This window comes from Neopelma chrysocephalum, unplaced genomic scaffold (genome assembly GCF_003984885.1).
Source record: "Neopelma chrysocephalum unplaced genomic scaffold, ASM398488v2 Primary Assembly neopelma1_84, whole genome shotgun sequence".
In the NCBI taxonomy this organism is placed as follows: Eukaryota; Metazoa; Chordata; class Aves; order Passeriformes; family Pipridae; genus Neopelma; species Neopelma chrysocephalum.
In genome coordinates, this window is record NW_020897746.1 from 5,110,919 (window position 1) to 5,129,679 (window position 18,761).

At 45.3% G+C, this 18,761-nt stretch overlaps 2 protein-coding genes across 6 annotated transcripts in view; one reads left to right on the forward strand and one right to left on the reverse strand.

Moving 5' to 3' along the window:
- Positions 1-14,917, reverse strand: part of SAP30BP (SAP30 binding protein) — a 30,085-nt gene extending 15,168 nt beyond the window's left edge. The window contains exons 1-3 of one of the 2 annotated variants that reach the window (XM_027691953.1): positions 14,777-14,917; positions 14,492-14,601; positions 11,513-11,560 (exon numbers count right to left, since the gene is read on the reverse strand). In XM_027691953.1, the coding sequence (XP_027547754.1) occupies positions 11,513-11,560; positions 14,492-14,601; positions 14,777-14,891 (273 nt within the window). In that variant the 5' untranslated portion in view covers positions 14,892-14,917. The remainder of the gene's footprint in view (positions 1-11,512; positions 11,561-14,491; positions 14,602-14,776) is intronic. The other variant, XM_027691955.1, reaches the window with a different exon arrangement.
- A 145-nt stretch (positions 14,918-15,062) lies between these two features.
- Positions 15,063-18,761, forward strand: part of RECQL5 (RecQ like helicase 5) — a 37,234-nt gene continuing 33,535 nt past the window's right edge. For 3 of the 4 annotated variants that reach the window (XM_027691949.1, XM_027691951.1, XM_027691952.1), the window contains exons 1-4: positions 15,063-15,183; positions 15,540-15,670; positions 16,855-16,976; positions 17,392-17,910. In XM_027691949.1, the coding sequence (XP_027547750.1) occupies positions 15,550-15,670; positions 16,855-16,976; positions 17,392-17,910 (762 nt within the window). In that variant the 5' untranslated portion in view covers positions 15,063-15,183; positions 15,540-15,549. Of the gene's footprint in view, positions 15,184-15,274; positions 15,409-15,539; positions 15,671-16,854; positions 16,977-17,391; positions 17,911-18,761 lie in introns of those variants that run through there. The other variant, XM_027691950.1, reaches the window with a different exon arrangement.

Sequence of the window (18,761 nt, forward strand, 5' to 3'; positions counted from 1 at the left end):
CATCTCTTCCACAGCACAGGCAGAGAAAAATCTGAACAGAAGCATGACATTTCAAAGCAGAAAATTTATGCCAAAAGAAGTAGCTCTCTTTGGGGAGAGCACTGGACAGGAATCCAGGGAATGTAGGCTGTGTTCTCCACAAACCTACATGGACATGGTGTAGGATATAACGTGGGTGGCCTCAACCACATCGAGGTGACATTAGCACAGTGAGCTTCAGGTCACCACTGGAAAAGTGGGGACAATTCTGTGGTAATTAATGGGCTGTGAGGACAAGCTCAGATGAACATGCAGGCTGGAGAAGTTCACAGAGCCACAGATGCAAGGTAACCTATGTCCAGGCACATACAGTGACTCAGGAGCAGTAAACACGTGGTCAGAAAGCTGCTTTATTGCCTTTAGGGGAAGAATTTGCTAGATGGGTAATTACAAGTATTTCTTGCCTTGGTTTGAGACAACAAGCAAATGTTTATTGAGGGAAAGGAGGGAACTGCTTGTGTTCCAGCCTTGACTAAATTACATCCTGTGCTCTTATCTCTTGAAAGTTTTAAGTGGACTGAGAGGGAAGAGGAAGACACAGGCTATATCCCTGAGCACCTCTTTATCCTTCCTCGTACCCAGCACTGTATTTATTATTCCATTATCCCTCCCATCTCCTTCTGCCCACTTGTTCTCTTACCATCCAAGAACACAAAGGCAAGAGAAAAAAAATCCCCCAAATCACCAGTATTTCTGCCAAGCAGGAACTTAAGAATCCCAGTGGCAAGGGAAATTCAGTTGCATTAGACATGTGCTAAGCACCCCCAAGAATGCTGTGCTCTTATTTGGGACACTGACAGGTTTGCAGGGGTCTATGCTGCCTTTCTGACATTTCCAGAAGCCCATTTTCAAGTCTCCTGTAGATGTCTGGACTTAGTACCAAGCATAAGCACACAGTCCTCAGAAAACATGAATGAATATGCTGAGAGATTCTTTGATGGCCCAAACCTCTCCTGTTATGTACATCAGACAAAAATGCCCAAAAACATCAGATGTGTTAAACGGTACGTTTTAAGAATTTCCAGAATCATCAGTGAGTTTGCTTTCATCAGAAGCAAGTTTGTTCTTTAATTTGCATCCTTTAAGCCTGCCCCACTTGCAAGAGGCTAAATCAAGCCAGTCCTATCAGGCCCCACTGTGTTTTCCCCTGGCTCCCATCGCCCACACTCGTTCCACCACAGCCGCTCCAGCAAGTCTGGTCCCCACATCCCCAGGCCACAGCCAAGACATCAGAAAGCCCAGAGCTACACCAAGCAAAAGCAAACACGTTCACCAACGCATCAGAGCCACACCTCACTGCCCAGGGGATATGAATTCTGCTTACTGATGAGTTACTGTGCACCTACACCCCCTGCTCCATCATTAACAAGCTGAAGACATCAACACAGCTTTTCATTAACTCCTTTCAAGCCTTCAGAAAACAAAGGGATGACCGACTCCTCCTACAGTGCTTGTTCATATTTGCTCAGTTTGCTGTTGAAAACTGAGGCAAGCAGCAACAACTTGGCCAAAGTTTGGCAGATGTGAGATTTAAGAAGTCCTGTTCAAACCTCTGAGTATCTACTGAAGATCCAGAATGTAGGACAGCCTAAAAAACCCAATCACCCAAAAAGAACTGCTCTGCACTCCCTTAGACTAAATTAAGTCTGAGACACACGTTGAATACAATGAACCAATTAGAAAAGACAGCATTTAAAAAAAAAATCTGGAGATCTAATCTAATACACTATGTTGAATGAAATGGAGAATCACCAAGTGGAAAAATAAGGTACAATAAATACTGCACAGTTCCTACCTTTTGGTTATGAAAGCGAAGAAATATTTACGCGTGGATGAAAGATTTGTAAAGGAATTCCAAAGCATTTAAACAACGGAAAATTTGGAAGGTAACTGAATTTTAAATAGGGAAGTTGCCTAAATCCATATTTAGGCAAAAGTGATCTTCTTAGATTTTTGATCTTTTATAGATTACATCACCAATACCCACCACATTATGTATCAGTATCTCACACGAAGAGCACAAAACCAAGCAGGTAAATGGTTCCAAGCCAGGGGAAATCTCTCTATCAGAGTAAATATATGAAATTAGTAGAGACTTCAAGTATCCCAGAGCTAAAGGCAAAATTTAATGGGTTCATTTCCATATAAATTCTGAAAACCTTGTTATTTTTTCAATAAATTAAGACTTCACTAGCAGCACCTATACTGTAAAATTTCCACAAGCACAACCTCTGAAAATCTGTGTGGAAGCATCTCTGAATTTACTTCTGCAGCCAGCCCCTTGCTACTTGCACAAAGTCAGCTTGGACACATTATTTATGCTGGAAATTCTCTCTACCATTGTAGAAATACAAAACTCAGGACAAACACCACAATGTTCTGTGTTAATTTTTTTTTCCTCCAGTCATTTTACCCCATCTAGCACTACATGATGATCTCTAAGAATAGCTTAACTGAGTTTAAAAAAAAAAAAAAAGGCAGTACTGTACTTTATCATGCACTCAGCAAGTTGATTTTCTGGCTGCCATCTCTTGCAGCCTTCATCTCACAAGATCAACTGTTTAAGGGCCTAAAGCCAGAGGGCCTTGCTCCAGCAGACCCACTGAGAGGAGTCAAGGGATGCCGTGGTGGTTCAGAGCCAAGCTGGAAGAAGACTGAAAGACAAAGACAAGCAGGAGGCAGACTCCTTTCCCCTGATCTGGAGACTAATAAAGAGCAGACTCTGAAGAGTGTGCTGTGGGCAAAGCCAAATTAATTTAAAAAAAAAAAAATCAAACCCCAACAAGAACCCCCCCAACACCTTTTTAAGCTTCTAACTGACCACTAACATAAATCACAATTTCTGTGCCTCTGAGAACAATTGTGCACATCAGCTCACTGATAGCCAATAACAGTTATGAGATTACCATTCCTGTGTGAGTTCAGGAAAAGGTTTTTCATTGTTTCCACTTTCCCAAGACAAATGCTTTTTTCAAGCCCTGGACAAGATGACGCTGCCTGCAAGAGCCTGACTGATAAGCACCCAGATTGCTGGTTTTCATGTATCACAATCAGTTAAAGAAGAAGAACAAGCTGAAGGGGAGTGTGTGTGTACATGAATAAGGAAGATGCTGCATTCTGGCTTAAGCTTTCACCTCACTGAGGTGAAATACAGACCATCTTTCCAGTCCTAGAGCGTTTCCATACAGTTCATAAAAACCAGTGCCTGCTCAGGTTCCATGGAAAATAAAAACAACCAAACACAATCCTCACAGCATGGAACAGAGATTAAAGGAAGGAAGCAAAAACAATATGAATCTGAGACTGATGAATTCCAGTTTGGAAAGGCTTGCCCAGAACAGCTTTATTTAATGGAAAGAATGGACTGACTTATAACAATGCTCGCTAAGTCCTTCCTGAAACGAGATCCATAAATCCAGTGCAACGCTCACATCCAATGTAACTGTTGGCATTAACTGTCACCACAAGGCACAAATTCAACCATCAATTTCTGGTAGAAGCAGTTGCATATGTCAGTGCAGGTGCACTTCAAACTGCAACAGGAAGGCAGAAAAGATACGAAACCAGTCCCTGATGCTTTAACTAAGATGCAAATTGTAGGAAGTGGGGAAGTTGATGCCACATTTGCCACTGCTTAATTGCCTTCCCAGACTTGCAGCCAACTGAGACCTACAGCTTCATTTTTCACTGACTTCCAGTTAATATAAAAAAAAAAAACAACCTAGCTCAGAAGCTTCCACAGTACCAACCCCTCAACATTTTCTCTTTTTTTCAGACAACTCTCTTGTGTTGCAGAATTTCTTCTCTCTCCCAACTACTTCACCTGATTGCTTGCACATAAAGTAATTTAACACCAATTTAAACTGCCACCCACAAAATTTATAGATCAGTCACACCGTTGTCAAGCAGTGGATTAGTTTGAAGATATTATTGCAGGGAATTTTCCAGTACAGTCCTTCCACCAGTAGCCAGTGGACCTGCTGCTGCAACAGCTGTTACAGTGGATTTCTCTCATCTGAGCAAGCACCAGCAATAAGCTTTTGTAATTTCCCCCCCCTCTACAGTTCAGAATATCTCCTGTAGTCCCAACATATCAACAGCCTCATTTGGCTGAGCATGATGGAAAAAAACTATAACTTAGCATAAAGTGTTAGAAGAGTTGTCTAAGCTGACAGAGAAGATGGTCGTGCCAGAGCAAGCAGGTGGAACGTCTACATGCAGGCAGCAAGAGAAAGACAACTGCAAACCCTAGATCATGTGCTTTTTTATTATCCTTTCTTTTTCTTTCTTTTCCTTTTTAAAGGAACATGATACCAATTATGTTCTTGCTTTTTCCACAAAGATCAGAAGCGCTAATGGGAAGAGAACACCAAGAACTTCTCATTTAATATTAAAAGTGCATGACGACCACAGTTTCATTTCTTGCTCACCAGATCTGCCTGATGCTGGTGTGCAACCAGGCTGAAGGCAGCAAACAGGGTGCATGTCAAGTGCATTTAGAGTCTGGGGAAGAGAAGGCAAGGGAACAGGAGTACAGTGCTTTTATTTCTCCTCCTCCCATTTTTTTCTTGTATTGTGAGAGAGAAGAATCCCAAGAGAAAGCTTGAAACAAGCACATTTCCTACAGCCATATCCTGTTTGCCAGCTCTGATACACAGCTCCAGGCAAAGTGCCCAGTACAGGGTAAGAAATTTAACTTAGAAAAACCTGTAGGGACCATGATCTAGATACCAATAGAAGCACAGCAGCTCAGAAATAAGCCACCATCAGAAAAAAAATTATCCATCTGACCCCTGGTGACACTTATGTACAGGCTTTACAAATCTACCTACTTTGAGATACTATTGCCACAGACAAATAGGGAAGGAAGAACAAGTCATGAAAGAGTCAACTCCTGAGACATTCCTCAAGCATCTTATCAAAATAAAGAACTTGTGTAGTTGGCACTGCCTTTTACTTTTCAAGCTAAATGAAGTCGAAAAATCCACATTCATTAATGAAATGAAAAAACCACCGAAAAATCCCAACCTGGCAAAACATTTCAGTGAGAAAATGCTTTAGAAGGGAAGCATTCATAGAATAAAGCCTTTAAATAGCTTCTTTGAAACTTGACTCCATTCACCTGACATATGCTATCTCAATATTTGACAAAGATTATTTGTTAGGAGTAATTTCCAGTCAAGGAACTGTGTGCCAGAGCTTTTGCTTTCCATGTGGAGGTGGAGTCAGTAACATTTGCCTTATGATGGACCCTGCTCCCAAATCCACCTGCTTCCCTGCACAGCCCAGGGGAGCACAAGAGCTGCAGCCCAGAGCACAGCTCCCAGCAGGCTCCCCTGAAGCCACCATGGCAGAGGTGCCTTGCTCTGCAGAGCCCACAAATTCTGCTTCCAAGTCACTTTTGCTTCCTACAGGGAAACAGGAATTCAGAGGTGAAGTATCAGCAGCACCACCACCATGTGACAGGGCGGAGGTGTCAAGCTACTTGGATGATTTTATTTTTTTACAGCTTGCTGCAGTGCAGAATCGAGCAGAAGGTAAAGCTGGGCTGGGAAAAATCTGAAGCCTCACAACAGCAAAGAAAAGGCTCAGGAGAGCTGACAAAATTAACTTCTTGCACAAGCTTTCTTCCCTAGTACATAGCACTAAAAATTCTTCACGCTTTGGAGGCAAGGAGTAAGAGCAAGTATCCTCACTGGGACATGATCCATCCTCTGTGAATGGATCCCACAGAGTTTTTACAGATTTTGCTCCTTCTGGACCCAGAACAGGGCAGCTGGAAGAAGCTATTTTCAGATATTTGTTGGTATTTGAGGCAATCCTCCATCTGTGCTGACTGCTCAGACTCTCACTGTGACATGCACCGACAGGCACACTCAGCACAGCAGACAGAAATCATTGCAACCACAGAACTGCACTGGGAGAACTCAGACCTTTATCAGGTGAAATGTGTGAGGGGAAGCAGCTCCAGAAAGGACTTTTCTTCAAGTTTAAAGACAAACAGAAAAAGCCTGGCTCTTCCTTTGGAGAGAGGCAAGCCACACCTGTGTCAGTAATCCCTGGTATTCAGTACTGCAGGGAGTGAAGACTCTGCCACAACATGTATGCCCGGCGGGGAGGAAGGAACAAGCATGTCCACGGACATGTCTCATCTTCCAAACAGCTCCAGAGCTGGATGGAAGCCAGGAGCTCTACATTAGGCATTCCAGCTTCAGAGACCAACAATGCTGGGATCTGTCTCCCTCTCAGACAGAGCTGGAGACAGCAGTACGTGTGGCAAGGGGGCAAAATAATTCAAGATGCCAAATGCTTTTTTTTTTTTCATGCGTGCAAAACAACCTTAACTGCCCCTGATATTCTCTGGCAATACCTAAAGTTTACCTAGTTAAAAATGGGAACCAGGTATCAGCTGGTTTCATGTCTGGGCACTCACTGTCGCACTGCAGAGAACAACATTTGCAGCTGAGTTACCTCTACTACCCCCTAAAGACTCTCTCCTACACTGCCAAACTCCCTGGTTCTCTCCACAGAGCTCTGAAAATCCATGTGTGAAACCTAAAACGAGGGGAAAACACAAAGAGTTGGAAGCACAGTTGGCATTTCACACTATTATATTAAAAGGAATTTAAAACACAGCAAAAGATGAATCTGAGACTGCAGTGCTTATCACTGGCACCTTCAGGCTGTGCTCCCAGGCAAAGGAATGAGCGAGGAAACAAACCACTGGAGATCTAACCTTGACCCCAGCCCTGGAACATGCACAGTTCATGCTTTCAAAGTGTTTACAAAAAGGTATGCTCACAGCTGTGCATAATAAAGGCCATTTTAATGATACAACCTTTCCCAAGCATACTTTTCCCCTTCTTTGGAGCAAAATAATTATACATGAGATGAAAGTTAATGAGTAGGCTCCAGCATTTTTTGAGAACCTGGCTTGACAAATGTATGTTGAATTCAGAAAAAATTAATATGCCTTATCAAAATAGGACTTAATTTCATGGATTACATTACTGCACACACACCCATTTACTGGTTCTTAGCACTTACCACTTTTATTTTAAATCAAGATAATTTTGGTATTTAAACAATCAGGCTAATGGGCAGGCAAGATAAAATAAAACCACTGCAGTCAAAAGCCTCTAAGTATTAGTACACACCTACGCATCATAGCACAGTAAAATTACTTTACAGGTATGCTGGATCAATAAAAGCCAAGCATAATAAAGAGTTGATGCTTATCAAGAGGTGGTACTCAGACATGCTTAGAAAATTTGACAGCCTTCTGCTAGATCCCAGTTTGGTTGCCTCAAGGATGCAGAGGGGACCATTAAAACAAAACTAGAAATGGAAAACATCGAAGTAGCCACCTGCTTTGAAAAACTGCTGCCATGTGTCAGCCATTCACTTGCCAAGGGAGTGGCAGATTTCTTAGCTTTCCTGCACTGGCTGGTCCTGATACCACAATCAAGGCTCAAGAGTTAATGATTTCCCTCTGTGAAAGCTCCAGGAGCCAAAGCTGCAGGGCTGGGCTCTGGCCTTGATCAACACTTGCAACCTGCTATTCATCCAGCCCTACAACGTGAAGCACAGAACCCCTCAGGTGAGGCTTGGAGCACAAGGTCAGTATTTTGTTTAAGGTTGATTTTCCTTCTTCCTGCAGGGCTGGTCCACTTAGCGAGCTCTGAAGGTTTGTATCTTGTTACTGCATCAGGGCTGTAACCAGAGCCAGCCGCTGGCCAGAGCCCAAACAACCTGCACTGGCTGCACAGCCTGTTAACCCTCCTCATTCCAAACCAGCACTGCCAGCAGAACACCAAACTTCAGATCCACTTCCACAACATCCTTCATTCCATACCCACAGCTCCATCATCTGAGGAAAGGACACAAAACTCATCCAGGCTGTGGGATTCCACCTTTTGAACACCATGCCTTTGCCAACAGCTTCTGTTGATGGGGTTTTTTTCTCTTCTAAGCAGAAGGCTTTGTTTCTAAAGTGCTTTTAAGGCAGATGCTTATTTACAATTAGTGACTGCTCAGGTAAAAGCAGGGAACCCTGAAGGGATCCTGATCATTAACAAACACATCCTGTCCCAGAGCCTGAGCACATCCATCCAGATTGAACTTTGGAAGAGCAATTAAGTTCTACCTAGATTTGAATCTCCAGTCCTCCATGAGTGCCTGCAGCACTTCAAAATGCAGGTACAGGATGCAATATATCTGAATTTGCTGCTTAAAGAGGAGAATTCTGCTTTTTGCTGCAAGCACACAATGTTTGGGAATAATTCACAGGTGCTCAGCAACAGTGAATTATGAATTCCAGCAGTCTGCTCTGGAAGAATGCTTTCAGATGACTGATGAAGCTCAAATATTCTCCTATTCCTGGCACACACCTTCCCCCAAACAGGTGCATAGAAAATACTCCACCATCTCACTGAGAGCAGACAGAAAACAGCAGTCTGACATCCCAATGCTGGAACTTAAAAGGCTTATAGTGACTTGCTCCTTGGCAAAAAAATAACCCACAGGAAAGCTGCAGCCCCAAGCAGCCCTTTTTATTGGCTTTCCCTCTGGTGAGGAACAAGGGCTGTACAGACAGACAGGTGCACCTTCACCGAGGCCAAAAAGGGCAAACGCCCTGGAATCAAGATAAAAAAATCGAGATAAACTCCACAGGAGGGGTAAAAGTATCTTCCCAGTGGGGTTTTTTGAGACAGGCTACAAATTCCACTCTTCCCATCATCATTTTACCAAACAGTTTTTACATCATTCTCCACTTTCTGCCTCCTCAGTCTACACCCACAACTGACACCAACTGGACCTTCTGGAGGTTTTGTGTCTGGTACCATCCCAGTGCAGGATGAGGCCAAATCAGAGGATGCACCAGCAACAAGGGAACTCCACCACACAGCCTGGATCAGGTGTCCTGGTCAATTATTCCAGATATAATCTCAAAGTTGTTCATTCACAATATGTACAGTATGTACAAAGAAGCAAAACACCAGCAAAAAAAAAAAAGCTGAATGCGTATTCAGGGCTTGAAATGACTACACTTAACTGATGAATTGCAAAGTTTTTTTCTTATTCATGCATTTTAAAGGATTCAGACCCTGGAAAAGCCCTAGCCAGATATAAAGGGCCTGGGATGTCTATTTAAACATGTTTCCAGATTTCTGATGTCTCCATGAAACTGATAAGAGCAACCACAACTACAGCACTCTGCTGAGACAAAACAAAGTTACCCAAAAGTGTCAGCAAGTTATAACCAAGGGCCCCACTTTTTGCTGCACTTTGGATTTACAGTAACTACAGCACTTGCAAGTTGTCATAGATATTGCAAGCTCAAAGCAACGAGGAAGACTGAGGAGAACACTGCCACTTGGTGGAAAAAGGGGATAGGAAACATTTGCAACTGCTCCAAGTAAAACTGATTTGACAAAGATGTTCCATCTCCCCCCCCCATCCCAAGTGAATTTCTTAACAGCATGGCTGGTGCAACTCCACCAGTGTCCCTGGAATGCCTCACACACCCACACCTGCTCTGCTACAGCCACCTCTCCCCAAGTGCCAGCTGCCTGTTTACCTAGATTTCAAAAAAAATACCCCAAAAGGCCAGAGGAGACAATTCCCTTTTTTACTTATGTATGAAGACATCTATTAAGGATGATGTGGAAGTCTGAAACTGCTGAGTTTCAGACTCAGTTCAGATTTGCCTCCCAGCTACTCTTCTCAAATCCTTACCTTTTGCACCATGCTGGGATGGCAGAAATTACATTTTACCTTTCTTTTTATTTATTTTTACTTATTTATTAAATTCAATTTACATTTTCGGTTCTTGCAGAGTCTACCCAACACATCAAATGCCTTTTTTTTTCCCACTGTTTCTTTGCTTGCCCACTAAAGCTGAAATGCTGCTCTTTGGCCACGTGGAGCTCTTCTTCAGAAGCACAAAATGCACCTGGATAGCAGCACATACAACTCACTGAAACCAAGAGGCTTTTTAAAAAAGCCAACATGAAATGACAGCAAAATATTAAAGCAGTAGCCACCCAATTCAGTGGCAAGATTTCTGTAATGCATCATCACTCAGACAAGACCTACTATAGTCCCAATTTCATTCTTTCTCCCTCTGTCAGATCTATTCTCCATGGCCCTGAAGTCCTACAGCACTTCTCCAAAAGTGAAATGAGACTCTTGCTTCAGAGCCTTACAACAGAGGTTGTGGTGATGTACAGCAAATTTATCTTTTAAGGAAAACCTGTATTTTTCTTTCACAGCACACATTTGAATCCAGCAGTTTTTACAGAAACATCTTGCTAGCGTGTTTACAAGGGCCAAAAATGTTGAAGTAGAAAAAGGATAAAAGTGGGAGATTACCTTTTCCTCTCCTCCAAAAAAAAAAATATTTTCTTGCCACAGAAAGGGAAACAGTGCATTCCATTTCCAATGGATGCCAAAGGCACTGGTGATATTTCACACACTGAGACTTTACCAGCTGCAGTGCAGCTGCCAAGACTTTCAACTGTGTATCACTATAAACCCCTAAAAATATTGTGGAACCTGGAAGAAGGTGCTGCTATAAAACTAATTCAAGTAGAACAGCTAAACATATTTACCTGCCTTCATTTTACCCTTTCAAAGCTCTGTGGTAAATTAAATGCTCTACAGAATTTCATTTTGCAGCACAGTCCTCTGGCTTTTGTAGCAGAGTTTAGAGACTGTTTGCATCCTTGAGGAAGCTGCTGGATAAAATAAATGCCCTTGCAATTGTTAATCACTCAGTACCCCACAAAAATGCTTGTATTGAGCTCACATAAAAATTTAAGCACTCTATAGTTTCATATGGATATGGTCTTTTGTCTTCCAGCTTTTGGCCTGATCTATGTTCCTGTGTGCTGTTAAACACCTGCTGCTCAGCAGAAACAAGGTGTAAACCCAAGGCAAAGATGATTTCAACTATTTTTTATAGCTATCACCTGGGGATCTTATTTCATTTTTTAAAATTTTAAATACAACCTTTACAAAACTGCTTCATTCAGAAGAACAGAGTTAAGGACAGAGACAACTGAATTGATTTTGACACATTTTGTGACTTCTAAGAGCATAAGATCAATTATTCATTACGTTGTTCTAAATGAAATATTCCAACTAAAACTGCTCAGAACAGAATTCTGTAAATTCTGTACCGAATGCTACATCTCCCAGATCACTGCAAAACAGCTGAGCTGCTGTCAGACAACCTACCTCAGATCTAGTGCACAAGAGGACCAAATTCATGAATGCAGAACTCGCTTATGATCAGCCTGTTAACTACCTTTAGCAGAAGCCAGAACTAAAGTAAAAAAAACATGTTAAAGCTACAAAAGCAAAGTGTGGAACTATCTACAGGTCACAAACAAACACCAAGCCATGCTGTTAAGACTTATTCCTCTTGTACTGAACTGCCCCCCCACCACACCACCACACTTTCAAATACCTTTAGGTCACCAGCCTCAGGTTTTTCAGTCTCTGAATCGTCATCTTCCTACAAGACAAGAATTTACAGGATTAAGCTTAAAGAGCAGGCCTGGCAAGTAACTGCACTTATAGCAAAGGGCTCGTGTTCAGCAGCCCAGCAGAAGTCCAAGCCCCTTTCCAGGGAAGGTTGTTTTACCCCACCCACTCATGACCAGCGAACAAGTCCTACAGTCAAAGGAAGAAGTGTTTGTTTGGTTTCAGGGGAGTTTGTAGGCAAAAGCATCACTCAGTAGCAGATGTCCCCTGCAAAACTCATGCAGCTCCAGAATGCTCAGAACTAGACAATAGGAAGCAACAGAATTGGGGGAAAAAAGCATTTGTCATTTGGTAACTCTGGTCCCTTCCAGTGGTAGACGGGCTTTTGGTGGTGTTCCAGTACAGCAGTACCCACAGAAAAAGCAGCATTTGCAAGACCTGTGATACTCTCAAGCATCAGCAACACACACAGGACACATGGCTGGCCTGCCACCAAACCACACATGCAGGCTTGGAGAGCACCAAGTTCCAAGGTTTTGGTGATCCAGCAGACACCACATCTTCCTTGTGAGTGTGGAGCTCCCGTGGCCTCGCTTGCTGATGACATGAACCTCCACAGAAGGGAACCACTGACAAACTGCAGTGTTTTAGGGAACAGACTCCATCTTTTTTTTTTCTAGCCAGAAATGAAACAAAGAACTGGGCAAATTTCTGCCCTGTGAGAGCTTAAAACACTGAACACAGCCTCGTGTGAAAATTTACACCACGTGAGAAGTAAGCTCCAGGTTTAGTCCCCTGCTGTCCCACTGCTCTGGGAGCTCCCTCACTGGGGATCCTACAGGCACCTGCCTTTCTAGACAAATACATACTCTGGGTTCAAAAGAAGTCTGAGGAGCAGAAATTGTTTCTCATGTTCAAACAACTCAGCAGAATGTTTTTCCTCGAAACTTTGCCACAAATTTCAACGTTGGCCCTAAAACAAGAATTTGGTGTTTCAGCTTGAAAAGGAAAACAAAGAAACAAGTGATAAGTGCAACTGAAAGGAAGAGTTTACAAGGAAGTGCCCACCTCAGTGCTAGTACACAAGAAAGTTCTCCCAAGGCAGGCTAGAGACTGACCACACAATAATGTCAATAAGTTTTAATTGCCTGAATTAAGATGCCTCTGCCACAGAAGTGAGACATCAAACTCCTTCACTTCAGTTACTCTTCAGCTTCTTTCTGAAAGATGCACATTTGACAATAATTGAGTCTTAAATGTCAAAGTTTAATTACAGTGAGTCTGTAACTAGACAAGAACAGTAGTACCAAGTAACTTGGTGTTTATCACAAGTGAGGTTTCACTTCCCTCCACAGTCCCACCTATATTATACTGGTAAAAGTAATTTTCATCAAAGCAATAAGGGGTTGAATGATTCATGTTGTGGACAGGTAACTGAAACAGCTCTCAAAAATTCCTAACCTAGCAGGGGGTATCACTAAAACAACATTAACAAACAAAGCAGAATCACTGAGAACTGCCTTTGGAAAAAACAGGTTTTTCAGTCACTACTAAGGTTGATAAAATAAGCACTGAGTTTAGATCAAAGCCCAACCTGAGTCCAACTCAGCCTGCTTTCTAAAGACAACTCATAACCAATATGAGCCACTGGCACAGCAATGGCAAGGAAGTTTTCAATTCTGCTCAGAGAATATTTAATGCAAAAAAACCCCTGGCATTGCTCTTCTGCAACAAAGCTGGACAGAAAGTACCATGTGTAACCTGCAGTGTAACCACAATTCCATGGCTGACACCAGAGTGACTGATGGATTGTCATCACTTGAACAGCAACCTACAACTCCCAGATAATGGCACAGCTGCAACCTGCACTAAAAACTGTGTGTGCAACAAAGCTACTCCACATCCAAGCCATTTACAGTGCTCACTAAACACAGCTCATCACACCCAGGGCTTTCTTTGAACTAAAGAGACCTCAGTGAAGGAGGCTCTACGAGTGCTGGATATAAAAAGAAAAATCCCTAAAGCATTAAAGAAGCTGCACTGCTTTGCTAAGCCAGATACCAGGGACAACAGAACAAAACTAAAAACAAGAATGAGACACTGACAAATTTCTTGGCTGCTCCTTGAGCAAACAGATGGCAGGAACAGTGAGTGTCTCCTCAGAGTCTGATCTAACACACACAGAGTAGAGCTCAGTGAGGAAAGGTTGTAGAAACAGCCCTGAGTTTTTTTGCTATGTGGTAGAAGAGAGATCAAGAACAGGAACAAGATAACACTTGTAGTGGTAATAAAAAGTTTGGTAAGAAAGAAAGCAGATAAACTCCCCCTTTTTCCCCCAAACTTCTTGTTTCTCTCCCACAGACAGAGGACAGAACTACAGATCCTTTCCTGTGTTACAGCTGCACCCCCAGGCTGTGAGTCCGTGCCCTGTCTCACCACACATCAGTTATCTCAGTGTTCAGGTGATGCCAGACACGTGCCATGCACCTGAGACAGACAAAAACCACTCACATGGACACAGGACACTCACACCAAGGTAACCTGATGGAGTGAGTGGACTATGTTATGCACAAAATAACTTAAGACACCAGAGAACTTTATTCTTTTTAATCCACCAGCTGACAGTGTGGTCCTCTTGAAAGGTTTTCATACATGCCAACTATGCTTAAGGAATAATTTCTATTTGGTGTGGCTGTAACAGCCTTTTTCCCACAAAAGAGTCAAACGACACCAACACAGTCACGAGCAACACGAGCTGTGCCAAGCTGCAGAGGGGCTCCAAGGCAAATGCTTTGCACTTGAAAACAACGTGAACAGGAGCATTTGGAAAGCACTGAAACCCACACCAGGAGTCACATACTCCAGGTTCCATCATAGGTCGCTACTCGGGGGCTTTTTTTTTTTTTTTGGAGAGAGAGAAAAGCCTCTGCAACATGTGCGAGGGGTCACGGGAGGTACTTACTGACTGCCTGCTGTTCTCATCGTCCTCCTCTTCGTACCCTTCCTCATCCCCATCCACGCGGGTGAAATCATCTTCTCCATACCCAACCGAGACCAGGCCTCCTTTCTCACCTGAAGAAGAAGAGAAAAGGTAAACCACGAGGTGAAAGGGGAGGTGGCGGCGAGCGGCGGCGAGTGGGGCCTTCCCCCCACAATGGGGAAGGCGCCGGGTCGGGGTGGGCCGCGCTCGGGGAGAACTCTGGCGCCCCGGCCCGCCAGCTGCCCTGGGCCCCCTGCCCGCCCTCACCCGCAGGCGCTCCCCCATCGCTCCCCGCCGTGCCGGCCTCGCTGTCCGACTCCGGGTCCGAGTCCTCGGCGTAAACCGCCAGCGAGGACAGGACGCTGCGCTTCGCCGCCGCCATCTTCCGCCCCGCCCGCGGGGGCGCTTCCGGCGCGCCGCGATGACGCGCGAGGGGCGGTCGCCATGGCAACACCGCCCTTCTTCCGCCCGCACCGGGCTCGGGGGGCACCGGGCAGGCCCCGCGCTCACGGGCAGGGGGAGAAACCGCTCATCGAGGCGGAGCGGGGGCTTTAGGGGAGGGAGGGGGGGATAAAAGGGGCGCGGGTTGGTTGTTGTGGGTGCGGGCCTTTTAAGAGAAGCGCCTGACGTCATCTCGTGGCGCCGCGACAGCACCTACCGGGTCGTGAGCGAGTGTGAGGGTGCGGAGTGGGGCTGGGACGGGGCGGGGGTGGGACATGGGGGGAAGGGCACAGCCCCTGTGAAGGGGGTGGGTGGGAAGGACTTGCCTCCCCCCGCCCCGTGTCGGGTGGGGACGGGTTTGGGGGGCAGCGAGTCCCCCCCGCTCTGCTGTGCCCGACCCGTGCCTCGTGGGGACCCAGAGCAAACCATATTGGGGTACCCTTCAGTGAGGGGCCTGGGTGAGCACCCCGGGAGGCCCAGAGGAGGGGGAAACGTGGCAGGGCAGCCCCGGGGGAGGCGGTGCAGGCGGCGGTGGGACGGGGCAGAGGAGGGTGGCAGCGCTCGGGACGAGCTCTGGTTCCTCTCGCAGCTTCCCCAGGATGAGCAGGGAGGCTCCCCCGGGCCTGGAGGGCAGGGTGAGGAAAACACTGCGGAAGGTCTTCGGGTTCGAGTCCTTCAAGACTCCCCTGCAGGAAAGCGCGACCATGACTGTGGCGAGAGGTGAGGCCCGGCATCGGAGAGGTGTGGAACACGGCTGCTTGTCCTTCTTCCCGTGGGGGTGACACTGCAGGAGCTGGGATTGTGCCTGTTGTGAGGAGAGTAATCTAAGCAGGATCACCTGGCCCTCCAAGCCCTCCTCTGCTCTGAGATGGTTTTGGTGGCACAGGAACACGAGCACGTGCTGTGCACAAGCTCTGCCTCTTCTCCTTTCATTCATTTCTTAACACCACTGTTGCATCAACCAGGAAATAGGAAACTTAAGGTGCATCTGCCAGCACGTTCGTGGTCAGATGAGACCAAAACTCTTTACATTTATACCTTTTCAGAGTAAAAGTGCCCTCGTGTTAGAGACAATACCAGTAGAAGACTTGATGTCCTGGCACGGTTGATCTCTGTTCTCTGAACCACAGGGCCATTGTCAGAAATGTGGTTATGCAGGTGTTAATGCACCCCCCAACACCCTGCTGGGGGTGGGACAGGCAGCTCACACAGACAAGGTGCCAGCTCCCCCAGCAGCTCTTACAGTGTGAATCAGAACAGTGCCCAACTCAGGGTATAATCACAGTTTTCACTGATCACCATTAGCTGTTGACAACAGAGCAGCCAGCAGTAGGGTTCTGTGTGCAGGGTGTCCCTGCCTGTTAACATGGTGTCACTGGCACCTCCCTGTCTTCAGGTGAGTGCTGGTCAGTGCAGTGACAGTCACTCACTGTGTGAGATTATCTTCGTGGTTGAGATGTCCAAACCCTATTTTGTATGAGGGACCTTTCTGGGATAAGCTTTAAGAGGATTTGTAAAGGTCTGTCATGGGGCTGGTAATCTGGTAACTGGAGGTCTGTAAAAATGAATGGAAGCAGCTCCTCTGGAAGAGATTTAGCACAAATAACTCGTTTAACTTCTCTTTATCTTGGTTTCTGTGTAACTTCTGGCACTTTTGCACGGCTGTTTCTAAATGTTTGCAAAGCAATCAGAGATTCTTTGAAGGAAAGCACTGCAGGCATGCAAAGTATTGCTGTGCTTTTAGAACCTAAAATGGAGTGTCTTTTGTTGATTATGCCACACAGTACATGCACACACATACTGTTCTCACACACTACAAGCCCTTCTGTCCAACCCCTCCACTCTGAGCCCTGGGAACTCCCCACCACTCAGTGGCCTTGAGCTTTCTCCTGTTGTTTTTGCAGGTGAGAAGGATGTCTTTGTGTGCATGCCCACAGGGGCAGGGAAATCCCTGTGCTACCAGCTTCCTGCAGTTCTGGCAGTGGGCATCACCATTGTCATTTCACCTCTGATTGCACTGATTCAGGTAACTGTCTCCTGTTAGCTGTGGAAAAGCAGCCAGGGAAGGGGGTTGGGAGACTGGAAGCACGGCTGCCTCTTGTCTTTCTGCTCATGAGTCTGCAATTCACCTGCCTCTGGATGCTCTTGATGTCTCAGTGTGTTTTCCTTACCCTGGTGATAGGTGAGGAGAGCAGAGTATCTCTGGTATGATGCTTTACAGTTCTCTAAAAGGATGGGTTTTTTCTTTAATAATAACATGGTGGCTTATATAACTGAGCCTTCCTCCCTTTTCTCCACTTGTCTGTCACCTCCTGGGTGTTAGAGAGAAGCAGCATAGCAGAGTAACACAAATGGACCAAAAGATGGATCTTTCTTGGTGCTGGTGTCTTTCTTTATTTCCACTTGCTTTTCATTTAGTTTTAGTTTTGTATCTGCTCTAGGATCAAGTGGATCACTTGCTGGCTCTGAAGATCAAAGCCTGCTCTCTGAACTCCAAGCTGTCTGCCCAGGAGAAGAAGACCATCCTGGCTGACTTAGCAAGTGAGAAGCCCCAAGTAAAGCTCCTGTACATCACCCCAGAGATGGCAGCTGCCTCTTCCTTCCAGCCAACACTGAACTCTCTGGTGTCCAGGAACCTCCTGTCCTACCTGATCATAGATGAGGCTCATTGTGTGTCCCAGTGGGGACACGATTTCCGACCCGACTACCTGCGCCTGGGCGCTCTGCGCACCCGCATCCCCGGCACACCCTGTGTTGCCCTGACTGCCACTGCCACCAGGGAGGTCCAGGAGGACATCGTGGCAGCTCTCAAGCTAAAGCAGCCACTTTCCACGTTTAAGACTCCTTGCTTCAGATCCAACTTGTTCTATGATGTGCAGTTCAAAGAGCTCTTGGCTGATCCTTACGCCAACTTGAAGGATTTCTGTCTGAAGGCGCTCGAAGTGAAGGACACCACTGGGGTAGGTTTTACCTTTAGGGAAGGAGGCTAAACTGGACAAAATCTGTCACTGGTCACTGATATTCCCGTGGTTGGTATGGCCCTGCCAGGTCTGTGGTGGGGAAGGAGGAGGTCCCAGGAAAGAAAGTGATAATGTATATTTTCTAAGTCCTCTAAAAGTGCTCATGTATGTTTTTTAGTTCCTCTAAAACAGGTAGAATGTGAAGGTTGTGATCCTTTCTGAGGTGAGAAACCATGTTCTACAAAGTAACATCCAGAAAACAGGCCACTGAGCACCCTCCAGGTAGCCTGGAGAGGACAGCAGACATAGGGCTGCCAAAGAGAAGATCAGCACTAAAAGGGATGTGGTGTCACATTTGCAGACAGCATTAATGTGATAAGATTAAATAATTAATTTTAAAAATTAACCAGGAAGAATTTCTTCACAGAAAAGGTTGTCAGGCATTGGAACAGACTGTCTAGGGATGTGGTGGAGTCACCATCCCTGGAGGTACCCAAGAAAGAACTGGACATGGCACTCAGTGCTCTAGTCTGGCTGACAAGGTGGTGATCAGTCAAAGGTTGGACTTGAGGATCTTGGTCTTCTCCAACCTAAATGATTCTGTGATTCTGTGTCCTCAGAAAGGGGTTGCTCTAAATGAACATTAATTAGGAACATGGGACAAGCATTTCCTCCTTGGTTTGTCACACCCTGGGTGATCATTGTATGTTTGCTTGTGCTCTGCTCTTCCAGTGTGGCGAGGGTGAACAGAAGCATTTGAAATGTGTTTAATTTCCTGCTCTAACATTAATTCCCAGAATAACTCAGCAGCTCAGCTGTAACCTCTGCACCTGAGTGCATTTGTACAGCAG